At 42.4% G+C, this 22483-nt stretch overlaps 2 protein-coding genes across 2 annotated transcripts; both read right to left on the reverse strand.

The window, feature by feature from the left end:
* Nucleotides 1-3270: 3270 nt before the first annotated feature.
* LOC311128691 (ribosomal L1 domain-containing protein 1-like) lies at nt 3271-9280 on the reverse strand. Its single transcript, XM_084160922.1, has 9 exons — nt 9197-9280; nt 8512-8651; nt 8227-8365; nt 6357-6505; nt 5742-5843; nt 5398-5491; nt 4854-4988; nt 4352-4483; nt 3271-3681 (listed from the first exon to the last, which is right to left on the reverse strand). The coding sequence occupies exons 1-9, from the start codon at nt 9236-9238 to the stop codon at nt 3550-3552; spliced, it is 1065 nt and encodes a 354-aa protein (XP_084017048.1). The 5' UTR covers nt 9239-9280; the 3' UTR covers nt 3271-3549.
* Nucleotides 9281-10013: 733 nt separating this feature from the next.
* On the reverse strand, nt 10014-22404 carry LOC311127650 (eukaryotic peptide chain release factor GTP-binding subunit ERF3A-like; the record flags this gene model as incomplete). The annotated part of the gene is made up of 14 exons (XM_084159484.1): nt 10014-10236; nt 10469-10637; nt 11460-11549; nt 11841-12014; nt 12849-12929; nt 14491-14584; nt 16876-17016; nt 17275-17429; nt 17774-17954; nt 18111-18188; nt 18356-18389; nt 18524-18787; nt 21836-21877; nt 22206-22404. The coding sequence occupies 14 exons, from the start codon at nt 22402-22404 to the stop codon at nt 10184-10186; spliced, it is 1755 nt and encodes a 584-aa protein (XP_084015610.1). The 3' UTR covers nt 10014-10183.
* Between the last annotated feature and the right edge of the window lie 79 nt (nt 22405-22483).

Genomic DNA, 22483 nt, shown 5'->3' on the forward strand with positions numbered 1-22483 from the left:
CCCTATGTTTCTTTGTGTTCTATCTTAACGTCTGCCCGTCTTCTTCCTCAGTACCTGAAGCAGCAGAGTAGTAAAAGCACACAGGAACACAAACAGCCAGACCAGGGTTAGACAAACGTTTAATGGCTCAGGGGCTTTGATCTCTGATGCTGGACAGAGTAACAGCAGAAAAACATATGTCCATAATATTCATACTATATCTTACAGATTCACTGGGCCAGCTGAATTTGTCTTCCTTTTCTTCAGTGTAAAGGCTAACAATACAATGTTTCACAAAACATTCCTAATGCCAATATTTATAACAATGCTATAGTATAACAGGGCTCTCCAACCCTGTTCCTGGAGAGCTACCCTCCTGTAGGTTTTTGATCCCGCCTCAGTTGTAACTAACCTGATTCAGCTTATCAACCAGCTAATTATTAGAATCAAGTGTGATAGATTAGGGTTGGAGTGAAAACCTACAGGACGGTAGCTCTCCAGGAACAGAGCCCTGGTACAACAGATTCTATAACAATAAATAAATAAAAATTATTCATGTTTATTCATACATACATCTGCATGATAGTTTCTAACGACTTTCAGGACTCTAATTGTCAAAAGTTAGACATTTAAAAACAGTATTGTACCTACATTGGGTACAGTATGTTATACATACCTTGGGTGGTGAATTGCATCGTAAATAATATTGTTTACATTCCTCGACTAGCCAATCATAATAGTATCCACACTGTCCTTCTGACATAGCAATACACTACAAGACAATCAAGAATAAGATCTGAAATAGACCCTAAAATGGTGTATTTTCCAGTTTCAGTGACTGAGATTGACTGGGCAGTTATGGGGGCCTGGTTTTAAAAGAGAATACACAATATGTAAATACACTCTAAAAATTAGGGGTTCAACAAGGGTTCTTCTAAGATCCTCAAAGTTCTTTGAAGAACCTTAGGGTTCTTGGCACTGAAAATTATCCCCAAAAGGTCCTTCCAAGAACCCCATAGGAGGTGGGGTTCATCGAGGAACCTCGATGGGGGTTCTTGCAGGAACCTAACTGCCGAACTGAAACATTGAGATTGGAATTTGAAAGGACAGCATGTGCAGGCACTTAACTGAAAAATGTAAAGATCTTCTAAATGTAAGGAAAGGTTTGTCCCTTATATGATCTAAATTGATATTGTTTTGTGATGATACCATCTATCTTTTCATATGTGCAAACCTTTCTAAAACAGAAAATGGACACAATTAAATGGGATATCAATCAACAGAGGTAAGAATATGTACTGTATGCTAAAAGTATATGTTGAAGGCTAGGTGTATTGGGTGCAGATTACTGAACTGCTCACTTTTGTGTCTGTCTGCAGGTATACAGACAAGGAGGCATACAAAGGCATGTCAATTGGTATTGGTATGTTATGCAGATCACATGTACCATCCTCCTCCCTTACCTCTTCAATGAAAATCCCATAGGCCTCTACATTATGGACAAGGACTTTGGATGAAAACCATAATCAAAAGTTTTTTTCATTCACATTTAACACAAAAACCAAGGTATGAATACTGTCATGTGCATGTTTTGTTAACATCTGTATAATTACTCTTTTTAGGATTCACAGACTTCCCCCTTCCTACACCTCTGATGAATATAACATATATAACCTGTTCGATCACCATGCACTGCAAAATCATTCTGGTTACGGATACGGAGAACATCAACATGCCAGAGGATATACCCATTGGACTTGGGGCTCTGCTGGGAGTTTACCTCATATTTTGATTTTTTTTTATTCTGCTTTGCCACTAAAATCATAATAAACACAAACTAAAATATTGTGTTATTGTTATGCGTATTATTATTAATAATTAGAATAGGGGAGGGAGGTAGTTCAAAAATTAACCCCAAAAGGTTCTTCGAGGATCCATTAAAAGGGGTTCTTTGAAGAACCCTTTTAAAGGGTTCTTCGAGGGAACTTATAGGGGTTCCCCCACAGTTTCAATTTGAAGAACCCCTAAAGGATACTCCAGGAACCGTTTCTTTTTAGAGTGTAATGTAGGGGAAGTCCCTGTGCCACACAGAGACTGGTGAGATTTCAGAATGAGAGAGGAACTACACTCACAGCAGGAGGGTGTTACTCATCACACAAAGTAGGTAAATATAAATGTACATTAAATGTAAACAATTAAAGTAATTATCCAGTGAAAATCTAACTTTTAAAAGTTCACATTGTTAACTCGTACCCAATTAAGGTTGTTGACTCATTCTATACTCATGTGGCCAAAGCATAACTTGGAAGAAAGAAAAAAAACATTTAAACCCCTCAAACAGACAAAATGCTTGCTATTTCCTCAGTGTGACATACTCCTGAGGAAGATGAGCTGGCCAATCAGAGGTCTAGAGGAGGATGAGCTGGCCAATCTGCAGTCTACCTGTATAAATATTTTTTATGACCAATACATGGCCACACCATTCTGTTGTTGGGGTATGCCCACACCATTCCAACACAGAAAAGCTGCTTTTTAACATGACTAACATTTTTGGAAGGAAAACAATTTCACTCATATTGTAAGTACTTGCATTCTAAGTATATTAATGTGAGCTAAACACACAAATAAAACAAAATATGTTAAAACATTTTCCTTAAAGTGTAATTTTTAGGGCCTCCCGTTCCTTCGAATGAGTTCCTAATTCCATTAGTAAGACTGTTGGAAACCTTCCTGACAACACTGCAGATCCCTTTGTTCTTTAGTTCGGCCAAGCCAACGTCATCCTCCTCCAGTGGCACCTCAATGTTCCACCAACCAGAACACCCACCAGATGAGACTGAGGATGATTATGACGTGCCCTGCATAGAGGACTAAATTGTGGCAGAATATGTCTGCAACCACCCAGTCAGCAATATGAACACTCCCACTATTTTGTGGCCGACCGCAAACCAAAAAGGCATTTACAGCTGCCAACTCCACGATAAGTCCTCTCCGCAACCTCCACTTGAACAACCCAGTTTGATTTTAGAAAGGCAAACATGGCCTGTAAGGATGAGGCAGCAGCTGCACATGTTATCTCATCAACAATAGCCTTGTCATCTGACACCAACAGACCACTGTATTCTGACTGATTTCACCGTGGTAAACACCCCTCAAGGCTAATGCATCAGGAACCACACACACAACATATATTGCCTAATTTAGTTGGTTTGCATTACATACAAATCTTATGTACTCATTAAATATTGACAGTGAGCCCATTGTGCTTAACAAATGAGAAGACAAGAAATATACTGTGGTAATATTTATTATTTTAAATTTACAAGTCGAGCTTAAAACAAAATATGATTTTGAACAAAACCCTTTAAATGGGGCAGACAAAGACAATTGCAGCTCCTTTGGGTTTGTCCTTGGATCAACTGATGTTGACAGTTCTATATTTATAAACCAGTCCTTTATATCAGTGTGATGAAGTCAGAGTTCCATGTAGAGAAAGGGGGAGTAATACACGGACAGTAATGGAGAGGAAGTAGAGCTGTTCTCCACAGAGTTGACATGACAAAACAGACATCAAGATTGAGGCACTTGTCTTTTCAGTCTTTGTGCAGGACTTTTCACAGCCTTGGTCAGTTTACCTTTTCTTCTCAGACCCTTTCCTCCTGTTGGGTTGGGTGCCTTCTCAAGTCCGTTCTTGGTCGGCTCCTACAGGGATCGGGGAGAGGAGCAATCAATTAGCACAGTACTGAGAGGAGTCTTCTGTAGATACATTTTAGTCATTTAGCAGACACTTTATCCAGAGCGACTTACAGTTAAGTGCATTAATCTTAAGACAGCTAGGTCGGACAACCACATCACAGGCATATAAAGTACATTTTTCCTCAATAACGTAGCTATCAGTAGAGACAGAGCTAGAAGGGGGTCAAGTGCTGGTTGAGTTTTTTTTTTTTTGGAGGGAGGGGTCAATGTGAGGAGGAGGACTATTTAAAAAGGTCCAGTTTGAAGAGGTAGGGTTTCAGAAGATGGGCAGGGACTGCTGTCCTAGCTTCAGGGCGAAGCTGGTTCCACCATTGGGGTGCCAGGACAGAGAAGAGATTGGACTGATACAAAGAAGTGGGTCAATTAACCTCCACAGTCTATCAGTGTTCCCAGAGAGTGAACAGGGAGACAGCACAAAAAGGATACCGCTCCCCTGCCTCACTGGAATGAGGTTCATATAGCACTGGATTTATACCAAAATTCATACAGAGTGAACCAGGTTCCGAACCAGTGCACAGACAAGTCTTCAAATACGTAATTTGACAAAAACAAATTGATCAACTAAAAATACAATCTAATATTAAACTGCATTTGGTTTGACACGTGTGGTACAGACCTCCAGTTTAGCCTTTTTGCTTGGCGTTACTATCGGAACCAGCTGTGGAATCTGTTCCTCCACCTTAGCACCTGTGTTTTTTTCTGTAGACTTCGGTTCCTTCTTAGCAGACTTCTGTTTGCTTGCATTTTTCTGAAATTGACAAACAAAAGTTGCAGGTATTCATTATGAGCAGGAGGATGTGGGATCCAGCTCGTTCGTGCGTGCATATATCTGATATTGACTTCCATAGTCAATATGTGGCACAAGGAGCTATATTGATGTTCCCAGAGAGTGAACAGGGAGACGGCACAAAAAGGATACCGCTCCCCTGCCTCACTGGAATGAGGTTCATATAGCACTGGATTTAAACCAAAATTCATACTGTGAATGAACCAGGTTCCGAACCAGTGCAAAGACGAGTCCTTTGATAGATTTAATTTGACAAAAATAGATAATTGATCAATTTACAATATAATCTTAAAATACTGTTTACAAGCAGTTGTGTGTGTAGCAATCCTACCTTGGCGTCCATGGCTGCGCGGGCCTGTTTCTGTGTCTCCTCTAAGATGGTCAGGTGGTTCATGTTAGAGGTGTAGATGGGCAGAGCCACTGATGACTGGCTCTTCAGGTGGATGATCTTTATCAATGGTCCTTTCTGCAAAGAGGCAAGATGGTGGCCATCTTTAGTCTCAAACATAAACGAATCTGCGAAAGGAACCTTTTCAATGGTACTGCCAAACAGTATTGCTATGCTGTGTATCGCATCTCTGATTGTGGCCACTTGTCAAAGGCCTTTCTTTGTGGAGGTGGGGTGGGGTGTAGGCACATGGGTTTAATCACACTGTTATAAAGAGCAGGCAATAAGCTTAACGTACCTCAGTACTATAGGCCCAGTAATCTCACCCCAGACAACAGCTATCCAAGGCGATTTTCAGACTGGGCCCAAACATTTCTTCAACATTGAGTATACCGGACTATTTAACGTATAATAAAAGTATAAATATCTGTAGTGACTGGATACAATTAATTAGTGAGCTCAAGAGGATCCCTGGCAGCAAACTCACCATGCGTAGTTTGGTCACGATGGTGCTAACAGCTGATTCGATATTCTCGGCTATTTCATCTGCAGCCATCCCAGAGTGGGCCACACGAGCCATGCTAAAACAATCAATTACATGATACAAGAGGTAGTGTGTGAATGAATTAAAGTATATGAACAAACTAACAATGTTAGACACTTGCTATTTTGTGTCAAAGTTGTAGAGACAGGCTCCAATAGAGAGGGAAGTCCGTCTGGATATACTTCGAGTCACTATGGCACCATCATTGCCCATGGCCAACACAGACAGGAGGACAGGGTTTGCTGGGGTGCACTTATTCATCAAGTCAAGCTGGGAGCAGGCCTCACCAGCAGCAGCCTTTCTTAGAAATTGAGATGATTGTTCCCTGGATGGTTCTCTGGATGTCCAAGGCCAGCTTCTTGCTCTGCAGGTTCACTGACAAAGGCTCCCTAAGCAGAGGAGAGAACACACTCCATTAGATTAGAACTCCGGAAGGGCAAGCTTGAAGGCACATTTCAACTTAAATGTGATTTGAATCATTTCAAAGCCAGGGAACAGCACTAGGGGCTATGTTGATTACGCTCTTATCCAGAGCGACTACAAATTGGTGCATTCACCCTATAGCCAGTGGGATAACCACTTTTTTTTTGGGGGGGGGGGGTAGAAGGATTACTTTATCCTATCCCAGGTGTTCCTTAAAGAGGTGGGGTTTCAAATGTCTCCGGAAGGTGGTGATGTTCCCAGAGAGTGAACAGGGAGACAGCAGAAAAATGATACTGCTCCCCTGCCTCACTGGAATGAGGTTCATATAGCACTGGATTTAAACCAATTCATACTGCGAGTGAACCAGGTTCCGAACCAATGCAAAAATTAGTAAATAGATTTAATAATTCGACTAAAATAAAAAAGTTGATCAACCAACAGAACATATTTACATTATTTACAAGCATTTGTAGGCTTACTTCTTCCTCTCATAAAAGTGCTTGCCGATGTGTGAGGACAGCAGGCGGCGGATACGGTCGTCTGACAGGAACATGTCAAAGTTCCCCAGCAGCCGTCGTTTGGCCTCAAAGGGCTTGTACTCTGTCCTCAGCATTTTGTAAGGGATCACCTATAGAAAGACACAGGGATATGCCTGGGTGAGTCCAGTCTCATGCACCAACAAGTAAACAAGGACCATATCAAAAATGACAAGCACTGATTATCATTATTGCATGTGTACACAGTAGGTAACTGTGTCAAAGTTGTAGAGACAGGCTCCAATAGAGAGGGAGGTCCGTCTGGATATACTTTGAGTCACTATGGTACCATCATTGCCCATGGCCAACACTGACAGGAGGACAGGGTTTGCTGGGGTACACTTGACATTGGATGACTAAACACTAGCTACAGACTACAGTAAATCTGTTGGAGATGCATTGGAGGATGAGGTAAGAGCTTCGGGTGTATAGAAAAGCATTATATAGAGTTAGATAGATAAGATAGAGTTCAATGTGTCAAATCGGAGGGCCCGTTGTCTGGACCTCTGGCCTTCTCTATGGGCGTGGCACAGGGTTCAATTCTCGGGCCGACTCTATTCTCTGTGTATATCAATGATGTCGCTCTTGCAGCTGGTGACTCTCAGATCCACCTCTACGCAGACGACACCATTTTGTATACGTCTGGCCCTTCATTGGACACTGTGTTAACAAACCTTCAAACGAGCTTCAATGCCATACAATACTCCTTCCGTGGCCTCCAACTGCTCTTAAACACTAGTAAAACTAAATGCATGCTCTTCAATCGAACACTGCTTGCACCCGCCTGCCCTACTAGAATCACTACTCTCGGCGGGTCTGACTTAGAATATGTGGACAACTACAAATACCTAGGTGTTCCAGACTCACATTAAGCATCTCCAATCCAAAGATACATCTAGAGTCGGCTTCCTATTTTGCAACAAAGCCTCCTTCACTCATGCCCTCGTAAAACTGACTATCCTACCGATCCTTGACTTTGGCGATGTCATTTACAAAATAGCTTCCAACACTCTACTCAGCAAATTGGATGTAGTCTATCACAGTGCCAAATTGGATGTAGTCTATCACAGTGCCAAAGCCCCATATACTACCCACCATTGTGACCTGTACGCTCTTGTTGGCTGGCCCTCACTACATATTCGTCGCCAAACCCACTGGCTCCAGGTCATCTATAAATCACTGCTAGGCAAATCCCCGTCTTATCTTAGCTCACTGGTCACCATAGCAACACCCACCCGTAGTCTGCGCTCCAGCAGGTATATCTCACTGGTCATCCCCAAAGCCAACACCTCCTTTGGCCGCCATTCCTTCCAGTTCTCTGCTGCCAATGACTGGAACGAACTGCAAAAATCTCTGAAGCTGGAGACTCTTATCTCCCTCACTAACTTTAAGCGTCAGTTGTCAGAGCAGCTTACCGATCACTGCACCTGTACACAGCCTTTCTGAAATTAGCCCACCCAACTACCTCATCCCCATATTGTTATTTATTTTGCTAATTTGCACCCCAGTATCTCTATTTGCACATCTATCATTCCAGTATTATACAAAATTGTAACAATTTTGCACTATGGCCTATTTATTGCCTTGCCTCCATAACTTACTACATTCGCACACACTATATATATTTTCTGTTGTATTTTTGACTTTGTTTTGTTTACCCCATATGTAACTGTTGTTTTTTTCGCACTGCTTTGCTTTATCTTGGCCAGGTCGCAGTTGTAAATGAGAACTTGTTCTCAACTGGCTTACCTGGTTAAATAAAAAAAATATATATATATAAACACAATCAATAATTATTATTATTTAGTAATACCTCTGTGACGTTCTTGACCCCTCTATCGGCCAGCAGTTTCTTGTAGAACCTCTGGGTCTGGTCAGGGGTCATGTTGGGCTCGTCTCTGGTGAAGAGACACACCTCATCTGTGTTGGTGCGGATGCCATGAGGCAAGGGGCTGAGGGAGAAACAGAAGACTTGTGGTTATTGTCAGACAGTTTTACCACCTATACTCCAGGACAGGGGGTTGCTTGGTCCACACATTCAACTTACTTTTCCATAGCTATGCATGTATTATGTAACAGTGTTGGCAGAGGGACTCACATGCGGATGGTCTGGGCCTGCTTTGGAATCTTCCATAGCGTAAAGAGGAGGGATATGTGTTGACTCTCGTCCAGGAGCAGAGAGTCTGGGGTAGACTTCGTCTTCTGAAAAGCCTGCAGTGCTTGAACAGCCTTCTTTACCTGGGAACACAATGAGAAGTTATGAAGAAATAGCAAATACCCTGACAAATTCACATTTCGGTCATTTTGTTCAAATAGACACACTGATCAAATGCAAATAAATAACTTAGCAAAGCTAATGAGGCTGGTTAAATTGTCCTGAGCAAGAGTCAGTTCAGGTGAGAAAACTAACAATAGTTAAATAACATAAGTTAGCTACAACTTTTTCACTTTTAGTCAACAGAAGTTGGAGTAGTACAGGGTCGATATTTTTCCAATGGCAGTTTCACCAAGAACCAATTGAGGGAGGAATACACATCCTTGAAAATGTGTTCACAGCGTTCCCCGTTATGATAAAGAAATGAACAGTGACTTGCCTCGTGTTGCGAACTATCCGACTGCACAAGCTAACGTTAGCTAGCTTGTTAGCCAGCCAGCGAGTTGCTAGCTCCAGAGAAAGGGGTCTTACAAAATGTAACCCGCTGATATCACCCCGCTTTTCCTGGCACCCATTTAACTATACTTTTGTTAAAGAAGACCTTATCAAAGTGGTTTTTAGACATTACCTGCACCCGGTCCAGTGCCAAATCCTCCGGTTTGTCTGCCATGCTTCTTCACGTGTTTTATCCAGGCTGACGCATGCGCATATCGATTGGCCTACGTCACTCTTGAAATTGAAACGTCCCAACTTTATTTGCAAGCAGTTGGAGGACAATTCCAAAAGGTCGTCACTAGTTACCACAGCCACAACGTCATAAACCCCGCCTATTTCAACAATTTATTTTAAAATCTGATTTTAACCTAACCTTAACCTCAACCACACTGCTAACCTTATGCCTAACTGTAACCTTCAATTAGACACATTTTGACTTTGTGGCTGTGGTAACTAGTGGAAACCATTCCAAAAGGCTAAATTAACATTGTAAGAAATGGAGAATAAACAGAGCCTTTCATTATTTTTTTCTCAGTCTGATACTTTATTTTCATTGTTGTTGATTGATTGGTAACATGACAACACACGTTCACAACAGGAACCATGTTTGTTTGATTGTGTGAACATACCAGATTAGGATTTTGGTATGGGGATACCTACAACCAAAATATTACCATTTTGGTATAATATTTTGGATTTGAATGTGTATAACTAGCTAACTCTGGTCCAAACCTGATGCAACCAGATGCAACGCCAGTCCCTTCCTTTCCAAGCGAAGTAACAACGCAAACATTCCCATTTCCAAAACAAAAGGTAGACCAGCACAGAGTGAGGTTAGCCTGGGAAAGGGTAGTGGCTACATTAGTGGCATAGCTGAGCTCTCAATATGAGAAAGCTGACACACTGGACTTGTATTTCATTAATATTGTTCATCATAAAAACTGATTCAGTCACTTTTTAAAGTTTCCTCTTTATTTTCAAACATGATTTGTTCTCCTCCTCCTCCTCCTCCTCTTCTTCAGCAGATAGTGGTATGTAAGAAGGGGTGGCTGGCTAGGTAGGCATCAGCAGCTTCCTCCTCTTTCATGACAACTGTCCCAGGATTCCATGCTGCTTCACATTAGTCCTTCTCTGGTACCAGCTTCAGCACTTTGCCAATAGCAATGGTTTTGCCTGAAAAGGGAGACAATTACATAGTTATAAAAACCTTTAGTACTCCATTTGGCAATGGTTTTCTGGTTTGGCAAATTAATGTAAATAGAATATATCAAGTAGAAGCTTATTCATATTCATCAATAGAAACAAAACATGGTATAAAACAATACTACAGGAACGCACGCGCACACACACGCGCACACACACACACACACACACACACACACACACACACACACACACACACTACCTTCGTCTCGTAGGGTGAACCTCCCCATCTGTGGGAAGTCTTTGAAGGTCTCGAGGCAGATGGTTCCGGCACAACGTAGCCGGGCGATGCACACCTGGTCCTGTTTGACAAAGCGAGGTCGCGTCTTGCTCTTCTCACCTGTCTTCTTGTCCACTAGACAGATTAAGGCCTGAGGAGAGAATTGACTTGAATACAGGATTATTTACTAATTAACATTATTCACTGACAGAGAAGATACCTGTGGTGGGCAGACTATACTTGGATAGAGACCTGGTCGGGTTAGGAGATGTTAACAAGCTAATGTAACTTAGTAACTCAATGTGATTAGGTTAGGCGATGTTAACAAGGTAATGTCAAATCAAATCAAATCTTATTTGTCACATGTGCCGAATACAACAGGTGTAGACCTTACAGTGAAACGCTTACTTACAAGCCCTTAACCAACAATGCAGTTTTAAGAAAAATAAGTGTTAAGTAAAACATTTATAAATAACAAATAATTATAGAGCAGCAGTAAAATAACAGTAGGGTGGCTATATACAGGGGGTACCGGTACAGAGTCAATGTGCGGGGGCACCGGTTAGTCGAGGTAATTGAGGTAGTATGTACATGTAGGTAGAGGTAAAATGACTATGCATAGATAATAAATAGAGAGTAGCAGCAGCGTAAAAGAGGGAGTTGGGGTGGGACAATACAAATAGTCCGGGTAGCCATTTGATTAGCTGTTCAGGAGTCTTATGGCTTGGGGGTAGAAGCTGTTAAGAAGCCTTTTGACCTAGACTTGGCGCTCCGGTACCGCTTGCCTTGCGGTAGCAGAGAGAACAGTCTATGACTAGGGTGGCTGGATTAGGTTAGGAGATATAAACAAGATAATGTAACTTAGTAACTCACTGTGATTAGGTTAGGAGATGTAAACAAGATAATGTAACTTAGTAACTCACTGTGATTAGGTTATGAGATGTAAACAAGCTAATGTAACTTAGTAACTCACTGTGATTTCTACTTCTTCAATACAGGTGTGGATGTGTAGGACTGCGTTGTAACCTGGGCAGATGATGGATTTATGTTCAATGATGACGATCTGAAAACAAAGTTAAAAAAAGTACTGGAGTTTACATATTTAGTCAACCGAACCTAGCATCACTATCATTTAGCATTTCTCTGATGCAGTGTATCTTTGTAAGCTAATCCTAGACAATAATAATATATGCCATTTATTTAGCAGAAGCTTTTATCCAAAGTGACTTACAGTCATGTGTGCATACACTGTACATTTTACGTACGGGTGGTCCCGGGAATGGAACCCACTATCCTGGGGTTGCGAGTGCCATGCTCTACCAACCGAGCTAAGACGACTTTAGACATGTCCTACCTGGGCGTCAAAGGTGCGTCCGGAGTGGCAGAGGTTCTCAGCGTTACAGAGGATGAAGCCAGGCAGAATCTCCTCTTCCTCGATGCCCTTCAGCCTTAGCTTCAGGTTCTCTCCAGGAACAGCTTCATCTGTCTCCACCTCGTCAGACAGCAGGCTCAGCACCTCCACTGTGTGCTGGGGGTAGGGATAACACATCACATGTATTATAGTGCTGTATATACACTGAGTATAAAAAGTCAGTATTGATGTCACTAAATCCACTTCAATCAGTGTAGATGAAGGGGAGGAGACAGGTTAAATAAAGATTTTTAAGCCTAGAGACAATCAAGACATGGATTGTGTATGTGTGCCATTCAGAGGGTGAATGGGCAAGACAAAATATTTAAGTGCCTTTGAACGGGGTATGATAGTAGGTGCCAGGCGCACCGGTTTGAGTGTGTCAAGAACTGCAACACTGCTGGGTTGTTCACGCTCAACAGTTTCCCATGTGTATCAAGAATGGTCCACCACCCAAAGGACATCCAGCCAACTTGACACAACTGTGGGAAGTATTGGAGTCAACATGGGCCAGCATCCCTGTGGAACGCTTTCAACACTGTGTATAGTTCATGCCCCAATGAATTGAGCCTGTTCTGAGGGTAAAAGGGGGTGCTACTCAATATTAGGAAGGTGTTCTTAATGTTTTGTACACTCAGTGTATATGTTATACAAGTACTATATTAGTAATCTTAAATCGCAAGATAAACTGGGGCTGGGAAGTACAACAATAGAACCTGAAGTAACATATTTAACACAGGTGCGTACATGTTGGAGAATCCAAAACTGTGCATTGTAATGTCTGGAGTCCCTTTCACAATTTACATTTTAATTATTTAGCAGAAGTTCTTCTGCAGAGAATCTGCCAAATGACTAAAAAGTGCATGTAAATTGTGAAAGGGACTCCTGTACACTTGTGTAATGTATACTCTCCAGGAGCAGGACAGATGACTGACATATGGAGAGCCTTACCCTGTTAGGCATCATGACCAGCTGCTGGGCTTTGGCAATAGAGCCGGACTCCAGCTTCCCCAGGATCACCGTGCCCATATCCTGAACACAGAGCACAACCAAGACCAGGTTAAAGGTTATTCTACCAGTTAAAGTCAGTGGCCTTGTGGTTAGAGTGTCCACCCTGAGATTGGGAGTTCGATCCCCGGCCGGGGTCATACCAAAGACTGTAAAAATGGGACCTGATGCGTCTCTGCTTGGCACTCAGCATTAGTTTGGGGGTAAGGCCCTGCGATAGACTAGCGTCCTGTCCAAGGGGTGTTGTACATGTACGTCAAGCTGCCTCACGCTACAGAAACAGGAGATAGGCTCCTATGAGCCGTTCCGGCTCAAAGCTACTTACTTACTACAAGTTAAAGGAAATGGTATTATTACACTACATCCTTTGTTTCCTTTCTCATCCTCTGTAACCCTCGGAGAGTGGGGTCAACGCCAGGGTCAGCGACCCTGGAGCAATTAGGGTTAAGTGCCTTGCTCAAGGGCATATCGACAGATTTGTCACCTTTTTCGGCTCGGGAAGAAGGGGTTCTGAGGGCGCTGCAGCACCTCCTGATAAATTGAAAAAATATTACATTTACATTTTAGTCATTTAGCAGATATATATAATAATAGAAATACAAATAAATAAAATCGACAAAATCAGTGAACTAGGCCTTTATTACTCCTTTATTAGCGGAGAAAAATGCTAATCAGCACCCCCCCTCAGTTAAAGGAAGTGGTACTAAGGGCTAGGAAGGACACTGTAGTTTACTACGGTTCTGCTCACACTAGGTTAGTATAGAACATTTGCACTTATATAGAATGAATGAAAAAAACTAAAACGGATTCTGTCAAGGCGATTAGAATGGTTGTTTCCTTTCAATTCTATGCTCCCACTTAAGATGCCTTCATTGAGTGTACTAGCGTCTAGAGCTAAGCTGTTGATCCCCCTGACCTACTGTACTGTAGTGAAGATAGAACCACTGCCAGCTAGTCTAACAACCTAACCAGCCCCCAATTAACTGAACCGTAATCCCATTATATCAACTGAATACCAGACCTAGTTAGAGCTCCTGGGTTTCATAACACCCCTCTTACACAACCACAGCAGTGTGTGTGTGTGTGTGTGTGTGTGTGTGTGTGTGTGTGTGTGTGTGTAGAAGACCTGCTGAGAAAGCTATACAATTTCGTTCCCTTTCTTCTAACCTGTTCCAAAACACACGCTGGTGAAACCGGTGCCAGAAAGCTAAATTATCTTGTGGAGAAAATGGCTGTACTCTGATGTCCTTGGCTACAGTAGGGAGGACTTTGAAGGACACCCAGAACGGAACAGAGGGCCTCATCTGGACGTGATGTTGGAAGGCCAGCGTGTGTGTGTGTGTGTGTGTGTGTGTGTGTGTGTGTGTGTGTGTAGCAGCTGCACAATGCTGCATTAACCTTGTCTTTTAGCAGTCATTTCATAAACCTTTGTCAAACTCTGAGATAATGTATTCATAATGGATTATTAATTACTACAGAATAAGATGGCTTGGCTTGGTTCAAAATTATGCAAGTTATGCCGTTGAGTGCAATACAGAGCTTGAGATATGTAACTGGAATAACTCATGACAGCAGCTGAGCTCACCTTGTATTTGTCTACGATGGGTAATCTGACAGGGCCATCTGTGATTCTGTTGAAGCTTGGCAGGCTGTCCAGATGTGGGATGAATGGCAACCCCCTGGCAACAAAGAACAATTGGGACAATCAATTATTATCTTTTCTAATACTATATTTATGGATTTTCAATTATTATGGGAACAGAGAGAACTTTTATAGCTTCATAGAAGTCAGCAGAGCTGTTTTATGGAGGTGGATAAAATAAACATTGATTTGATGGACTGTTATGAAAATAAAAACTTGACAACCAACCGTCACTCAGCACCCACAAAGGGATTGACATTCATTTACTTTCTGCAGAGAAATGAGCGGAGGATGACTTACGTGTACTTTCTGCAGAGAACAGAGTGGGGGATGACTTACGTGTACTTTCTGCAGAGAACAGAGTGGGGGATGACTTACGTGTACTTTCTGCAGAGAACAGACCAGAGGATGACTTACGTGTACTTTCTGCAGAGAACAGAGCGGAGGATGACTTACGTGTACTTTCTGCAGAGAACAGAGCGGAGGATGACTTACGTGTACTTTCTGCAGAGAACAGAGTGGGGGATGACTTACGTGTACTTTCTGCAGAGAACAGAGTGGAGGATGACTTACGTGTACTTTCTGCAGAGAACAGAGTGGGGGATGACTTACGTGTACTTTCTGCAGAGAACAGAGTGGAGGATGACTTACGTGTACTTTCTGCAGAGAACAGACCAGCGGATGACTTACGTGTACTTTCTGCAGAGAACAGAGTGGAGGATGACTTACGTGTACTTTCTGCAGAGAACAGAGTGGAGGATGACTTACGTGTACTTTCTGCAGAGAACAGAGTGGGGGATGACTTACGTGTACTTTCTGCAGAGAACAGACCAGAGGATGACTTACGTGTACTTTCTGCAGAGAACAGAGCGGAGGATGACTTACGTGTACTTTCTGCAGAGAACAGACCAGAGGATGACTCTGAGGATGACTTATGTGTACTTTCTGAAGAGAACATAGTGGAGGATGACTTACGTGTACTTTCTGCAGAGAAGAGACCGGAGGATGACTTATGTGTACTTTCTGCAGAGAACAGAGCAGAGGATGACTTACATGTACTTTCTGCAGAGAACAGAGCGGTGGATGACTTACGTGTACTTTCTGCAGAGAACAGAGTGGAGGATAACTTACATTTACATTTACGTCATTTAGCAGACACTATTATCCAGAGCGACTTACAAATTGGTGCATTCAATTTATGATAGCCAGTGGGACAACCACTTTTTCTTCTTTTTTTATGGGGGGTGGGGGAGGGGTAGAATGATTACTTTTATACTATTTTATACTATTCCAGGTATTCCTTAAAGAGGTAGGGTTTCAAGTACTTACGTGTACTTTCTGCAGAGAACAGACCAGAGGATGACTCGGAGGATGACTTACGTGTACTTTCTGCAGAGAACAGAGTGGAAGATGACTTCCGTGTACTTTCTGCAGAGAAGAGACCAGAGGATGACTTACGTGTACTTTCTGCAGAGAACAGAGCGGAGGATGACTTACGTGTACTTTCTGCAGAGAAGAGACCAGAGGATGACTTACGTGTACTTTCTGCAGAGAAGAGACCAGGGGATGACTTACGTGTACTTTCTGCAGAGAACAGAGCAGAGGATGACTTACGTGTACTTTCTGCAAAGAACAGAGCGGAGGATGACTTACGTGTACTTTCTGCAGAGAAGAGACCGGAGGATGACTTACGTGTACTTTCTGCAGAGAACAGACCAGAGGATGACTCGGAGGATGACTTACGTGTACTTTCTGCAGAGAACAGAGTGGGGGATGACTTACGTGTACTTTCTGCAGAGAAGAGACCGGAGGATGACTTACGTGTACTTTCTGCAGAGAACAGAGCGGAGGATGACTTATGTGTACTTTCTGCAGAGAACAGAGCGGAGGATGACTTACGTGTACTTTCTGCAGAGAAGAGACCAGAGGATGACTTACGTGTACTTTCTGCAGAGAAGAGACCAGAGGATGACTTACGTGTACTTGCTGCAGAGAAGAGACCAGAGGATGACTTACGTGTACTTTCTGCAGAGATGAGACCAGAGGATGACTTACGTGTACTTTCTGCAGAGAACAGACCAGAGGATGACTTATGTGTACTTTCTGCAGAGAAGAGACCAGAGGATGACTTACGTGTACTTTCTGCAGAGAAGAGACCAGAGGATGACTTACGTGTACTTTCTGCAGAGAAGAGACCAGAGGATGACTTACGTGTACTTTCTGCAGAGAACAGAGCGGAAGATGACTTACGTGTACTTTCTGCAGAGAACAGAGCGGAGGATGACTTACGTGTACTTTCTGCAGAGAACAGAGCGGAGGATGACTTACGTGTACCACGTGCACTCCTCTATGGGCTCCTTGAGGTTGGCTCCCGTCAGCCCAGAGCAAGGCATGAAGTAGATGTCCTTCTTTGGGTTGAAGCCCACCTTTTTCAGAAATGGCACTAACTTCTCTTTACATTCCTCATACCTGTAGTGGAGAGGGAGGAGGATGGGTTATTTTACTGTGTTAAATATCAATATCAATGTTACAATGTTGACTAATTGAGGAACAAAATCATTTAAAAATCTTTCCTATTCTATGACTGTCTGTCATAACCAGCCATGCAGCATGAGGGTCAAACAACATATTAGATGGGATACTGTAGACTCTGTATTTGGCTTTAAATATACATATTGTCTCTCTCTACCAAGATGCATGTATATACTGTACATTGTACTGACTGACCTTTCCAAGCTCCAGTTGACGGTGGGGTCATCCATCTTGTTGACGAGGACGATGAGGTGTTTGACTCCAGCTGTCTTGGCCAGCATGGCATGCTCCCGCGTCTGGCCTCCCTTCTCAAAGCCTGTCTCAAACTCTCCTTTTCTGGCCGAGATCACCTGACCTCAACATAGGGTTATGTTAGACTAGCAAAGGTGCAGAAGATCATGATAAACACTAGGGTACTGGGGTATACCATACAGGTACTGTACATTATCTACAGTGTAGTTTTCAGAACTAGAATGCATGTTAGAAAATACTCTCTCATTATACAGTAAGTCAGTCCTTTCCTTATCATACAAAATCCATTGCTAAACAAATGCAGTCCCAGTCAACTTGTCTACTGGCAACGATCCAACTACCCAACTAACAGGGAAACAGGGGCAGGTTTTGCCTCGACACAGCAGATATGAAAAGTGGCCAATGCAATGCCTTCCACTAAGCATCGTTGGGGAAAACTCACCAGCACTGCCAGATCAGCCTGTGACGCCCCACCGATCATGTTGGGGACAAAGCTTTTGTGGCCGGGGGCATCCAGGATAGTAAAGTGCTTTTTCTCTGTCTCAAAGTAGGCTCTCCCCACCTCCACCGTCTTCCCCTTGTCTCGCTCCTCCTGGTTGGTGTCCAGGGCCCAGGACAGGTACCTGGCGAGCAGAAAAAATCAACTGAGATGCCTGAAATTGATGATTAAGAGGCTACCATATTTTCTCATGTCGGACACAAGATGAATAAGTCATATGAAAACGTTTTTCAGAGTCCTTTTCATTATTTCCAAGGATATATTTCCATGGTAAGCTCACCATGTCTCTCTGTTCTTTTCTTTTGCTTCCCTTTCATATTTCTCCAGGGTTCTTTTCTCCACCATCCCTGTCAAATACCTACGATAAGAAAGAAAAACAGAGATTGCCTGATCTGATAAATATAGGAGAGAACATTTTATTTCTAGATAGCCATGGCATTAGTAGCAATGGATATCACACCGTAGAAGAAAATGTTCAGTAACTTGAATCTAGGAATAGTTATTGATAACCATGTTATTACTCACATGATCTGACCTCCAATAGTTGATTTACCAGCATCTGAAAAAAAGAAAACTGGTCTTCAATCCAAATGAATACACAGGCAATTTCTAACAGCACTTGCTCTCTGTCCAGGGAAAACAAACCATGTAGGAAAGAAGAACATGAGGTCATAGTATACAATAGGGACGCACCCACATGACCGATGAACACCACATTGACATGCTCCTTCTTCGGGGCGTCTGGTGGGAGCGGGATTACTTTGAGCATGGGCAGCTCCTCCTCTTCCTCCTCCTCCATCATCTCCTCCTTTCCCTGCGCCTCCTCACTGGAACCCCCCTCTTCTCCCAGGGCTCCCCCTCCTCCTGGTTCTCCTTCCCCAGGTTCCTCTTTCTGCTCCCATGCCTCCACCTCCACCATTATGTCTGCTTCTGTCCCTCCTCCGTTCTCCACCAGAGCTAAAGGACACAAGCGGCACTCGTTTACCACTGACGTAGACTATGAAACAATGCTCTTTTGTTGAAGGTAGTCCACATACAGCAGATTTCACAGGTGCATGATGAGTATATGAGATAGCTTGTGAACAGAGAGGAGAGTACCGGCACACTGTGTGCGGGACTACACAGTGATTGGCTGTTCTCTTCAAACAATGCTCTTTGATCTCTGACCTCACACAATATGACAATGAAATTGGCATATTAAACATGTACTACATAGTTGTGGTCACCTACAATGCCTTCAGAAAGTATTCATACCCCTTGACTTATTCCACATTTTGTTGTGTTACAGCCTGAATTCAAAATGGATCAAATTAATTTTTTTCTCACCCATCTACACAAAATACCCCATAATGACAAATTGAAACATGTTTTTAGACATTCTCATTTACATAAGTATTCACACCCCTGAGTCAATACATGTTAGAATCACATTTGGCAGCGATTACAGCTTTCTGGGTAAGTCTCTAAGAGCTTTGCTCACCTGGATTGTACAATATTTGCACATTATTCTTTTTAAAATTCTTCAAGCTCTGTCAAGTTGGTTGTTGATCATTGCTAGACAGCCATTTTCAAGTCTTGCCATAGATTTTCAAGCCCATTTAAGTCAAAACTGTAACTAGGCCAATCAGGAACATTCAATGTCGTCTTGGTAAGCAACTCCAATGTATATTTGGCCTATTGTCCTGCTGAAAGGTGAATATGTCTCCCAGTGTCTGTTGGAAAGCAGACTATATTAGGTTTTTCTCTAGGATTTTGCCTGTGCTAAGCTCTATTCAATTCATTTTTATCCAAAAAAAATTGCTAGTCCTTGCCCATGACAAGCATACCCATAACATGATGGAGCCACCACCATGCTTGAAAATATTAAGAGTGATGTGTTGTGTTAGATTTGTCTCAAACATAAAGCTTTGTATTGAGGACATAAAGTTAATTTCTTTGCAGTTTTACTTTAGTGCCTTATTGCCAACAGGATGCATGTTTTGGAATATTATTATTCTGTTCAGGCTTCCTTCTTTTTACTCTATCATTTAGGTTAGTATTGTGGAGTAAGTACAATGTTGTTGATCCATCCTCAGTTTTCTCCTAACACAGCCATTAAACTATGTAACTCTGTCACCATTGGCCTCATGGTGAAATCCCTGAGCGGTTTCAATCCTCTCTGGCACCTGAGTTAGGAAGGATGCCTGTATCTTTGTAGTGACTGGATGTATTGATACACCATCCAAAGTGTAATTAATAACTTCACCATGCTCAAAGGGATATTCAATGTCTGCTTCTTTTATTTTTACCCATCTACCAATAGGTGCCCTTCTTTGCGATGCATTGGAAAACCTCCCTGGTCTTTGTGGTTGAATCTTTGTTTGAAATTCACTGCTCGACTGAGGGACCTTACAGATAATTGTATGTATGTAGTACAGCGATGAGTTAGTAATTCAAAAATCATGTTAAACACTATTATTGCATACAGAGTGAATCCATGCAACTTATTATGTGACGTGTTAAGCACATTTTTACTCCTGAACTTAGTTTAGTCTTGCCATAACAAAGGGGTTGAATACTTATTGACTCAAGACATTTCAGCTATTCATTTTTTATGAATTTGTAAACATTTCTAAAAACATAACTCCACTTTGACATTCTGGGGTATTGTGTGTAGGCCAGTGATACAAAATCTCAATTTAATCCATTTTAAATTCAGGCTGTAACACAACAAAATGTTGAAAAAGTCAAGGGGTGTGAATACTTTCTGAAGGCACTGTATACCATGGCTGTTCAATATCCTTATTTAATAGTGATATAGCTTTGTAGTGATAGTAGTGATAACTAGCTAACTTTACAGTATATTGAACAAATTAAATGCATTATTTAAAGAAATTCAAGTTAATCTAGCACTAATGCAGATTTAGAAACCTGCTAATAAAATCTGTAGATTAGTGCATCAGAAAAACTATTCCCATAGTAGCACATAAACAAGGCCTTCACCTCCTCATCCTTGAAATTAAACACTTGGCTGATTCACAATCAGCACTGGAGAAAGGTCATGATGACAACTGCTCAGAGAGGCATGCATACATTGCATGCAATACCACAGAAAAAATAAACTACACATTACAAAGACGGCATCTTTGTTCTGAACTATAAACCCACGAGGTAACTTCAACAGTCACTCAGAACTCCCTTCCCCTTGTGTCCTCTCTCTTTCTCTCGCAATTCAATTCAATTTCAATTCAATTCAATTTAAAATCTCTCTCTCTCTCTCTCTCCCTGGCAGGCTACAGTTACAGCCAGGTGTCACACTAACAGATAAATCAGGCCTATGTAACCTGAGTAGATGTGCACAGCGGCAGTGTTATCCTGCCAAATGTAAAACACCTGACCTCAGCACATATAGGGCTGGTCAACATAGTACCTCTATACAGCAATATTCTCTGAAAATACCACAACTGGACTGTGCCCCATTTGGTTATACCAGTCTAACAAACGTCATATCCTCTATCTGTTTCCATGTGTCCCAGTGTACTAGTATATTTTAGGCATAGGCCTGTGATGTTGCATCATGCTATAGATGTGCATGTAGTGAGTGGGAGCTTGCCAACCCTCCCAGTTGGACCTTGTCATGTTTCCCAGAGCTGGCCTTCAGGCCTAGGCTACCTCCCAGTGAGCAGTAGGCCTGAAGAGACGTTTCAACGTCTGAATGAATGAATGAGTGAATGAATGAAAGGTAAACAATACTGACTGAAGGACATTTGCAATCCCTTCTGGAATTATTTGGGTGGGAGTTGGCAAGGCAACCTTCTGCAGGTAAAAATAATGATTGAGACCTAAGGGCTTTAAAAAAACACCTGTGATACACATCTTCAACAATCAATCTGATACCATCTGTGATTGTCCAAAACAATAACATTGTGCAAAGTCCAACACAACTGAGTGGCAAAGAGAAGCACAAGAAGGAAGAATAGTTTTAGCTGCATAATAACAAAATAGTAATAAACACAGAACACATACCAACTGTTTCTGACAGCTCCATTCTGGCAACTGGCTCAGCACCTGGGAAGAGACAAGTTGTTGCGTTTATCGTTGGCATTAAATTGACATTGGAGCTTTCTGAATAGGAATCCAGTATGGGTGATGGCTTAACAATAATAATAGTCATGAGCAGTAGGCCTAGCTATAAAAGTTGCACCATCATGTCAAAACTGTCACTTTAGTGTTGAGCAATATCATTCACTAGTCTAGTGAGCTTGCTAGCTACAACCCCAAGATAGCTAACGTTATCTAGCTAGCTACTGTAGTTAACCTGGCTAACACCAGGCAATAAGAGCAGCTGTCAAAATCCCGTTATTACAACACTACACAACATCACGCACTAACCTACCGTGACCGTCGGATATTGGGATTTCCGTGGGGCTGCTTTGAAAGAAGGTCGGTACAAACACCGCCGCGTTGACATTCGGGACAAACGGCTTGGCATTGACGTTGAGAGCGGCGAGAGCGGACTGGAGTCCCGCGGCGGCTCGGGCCTCGGCATCCTCCTCCTGCTCCCATGAATCCGGGGCTGTGTCTCGCGGGTCCATGGCAGAGTTAGCTAAGCTAGTTAGCTAGCTTGACTGTGAACAACGCAACTGGCTTGATGTCCGTTCTGTTATCTTGCTA

The sequence above is a fragment of the Coregonus lavaretus genome, assembly GCF_964263955.1.
Source record: "Coregonus lavaretus genome assembly, chromosome: 1".
Classification (NCBI taxonomy): Eukaryota; Metazoa; Chordata; class Actinopteri; order Salmoniformes; family Salmonidae; genus Coregonus; species Coregonus lavaretus.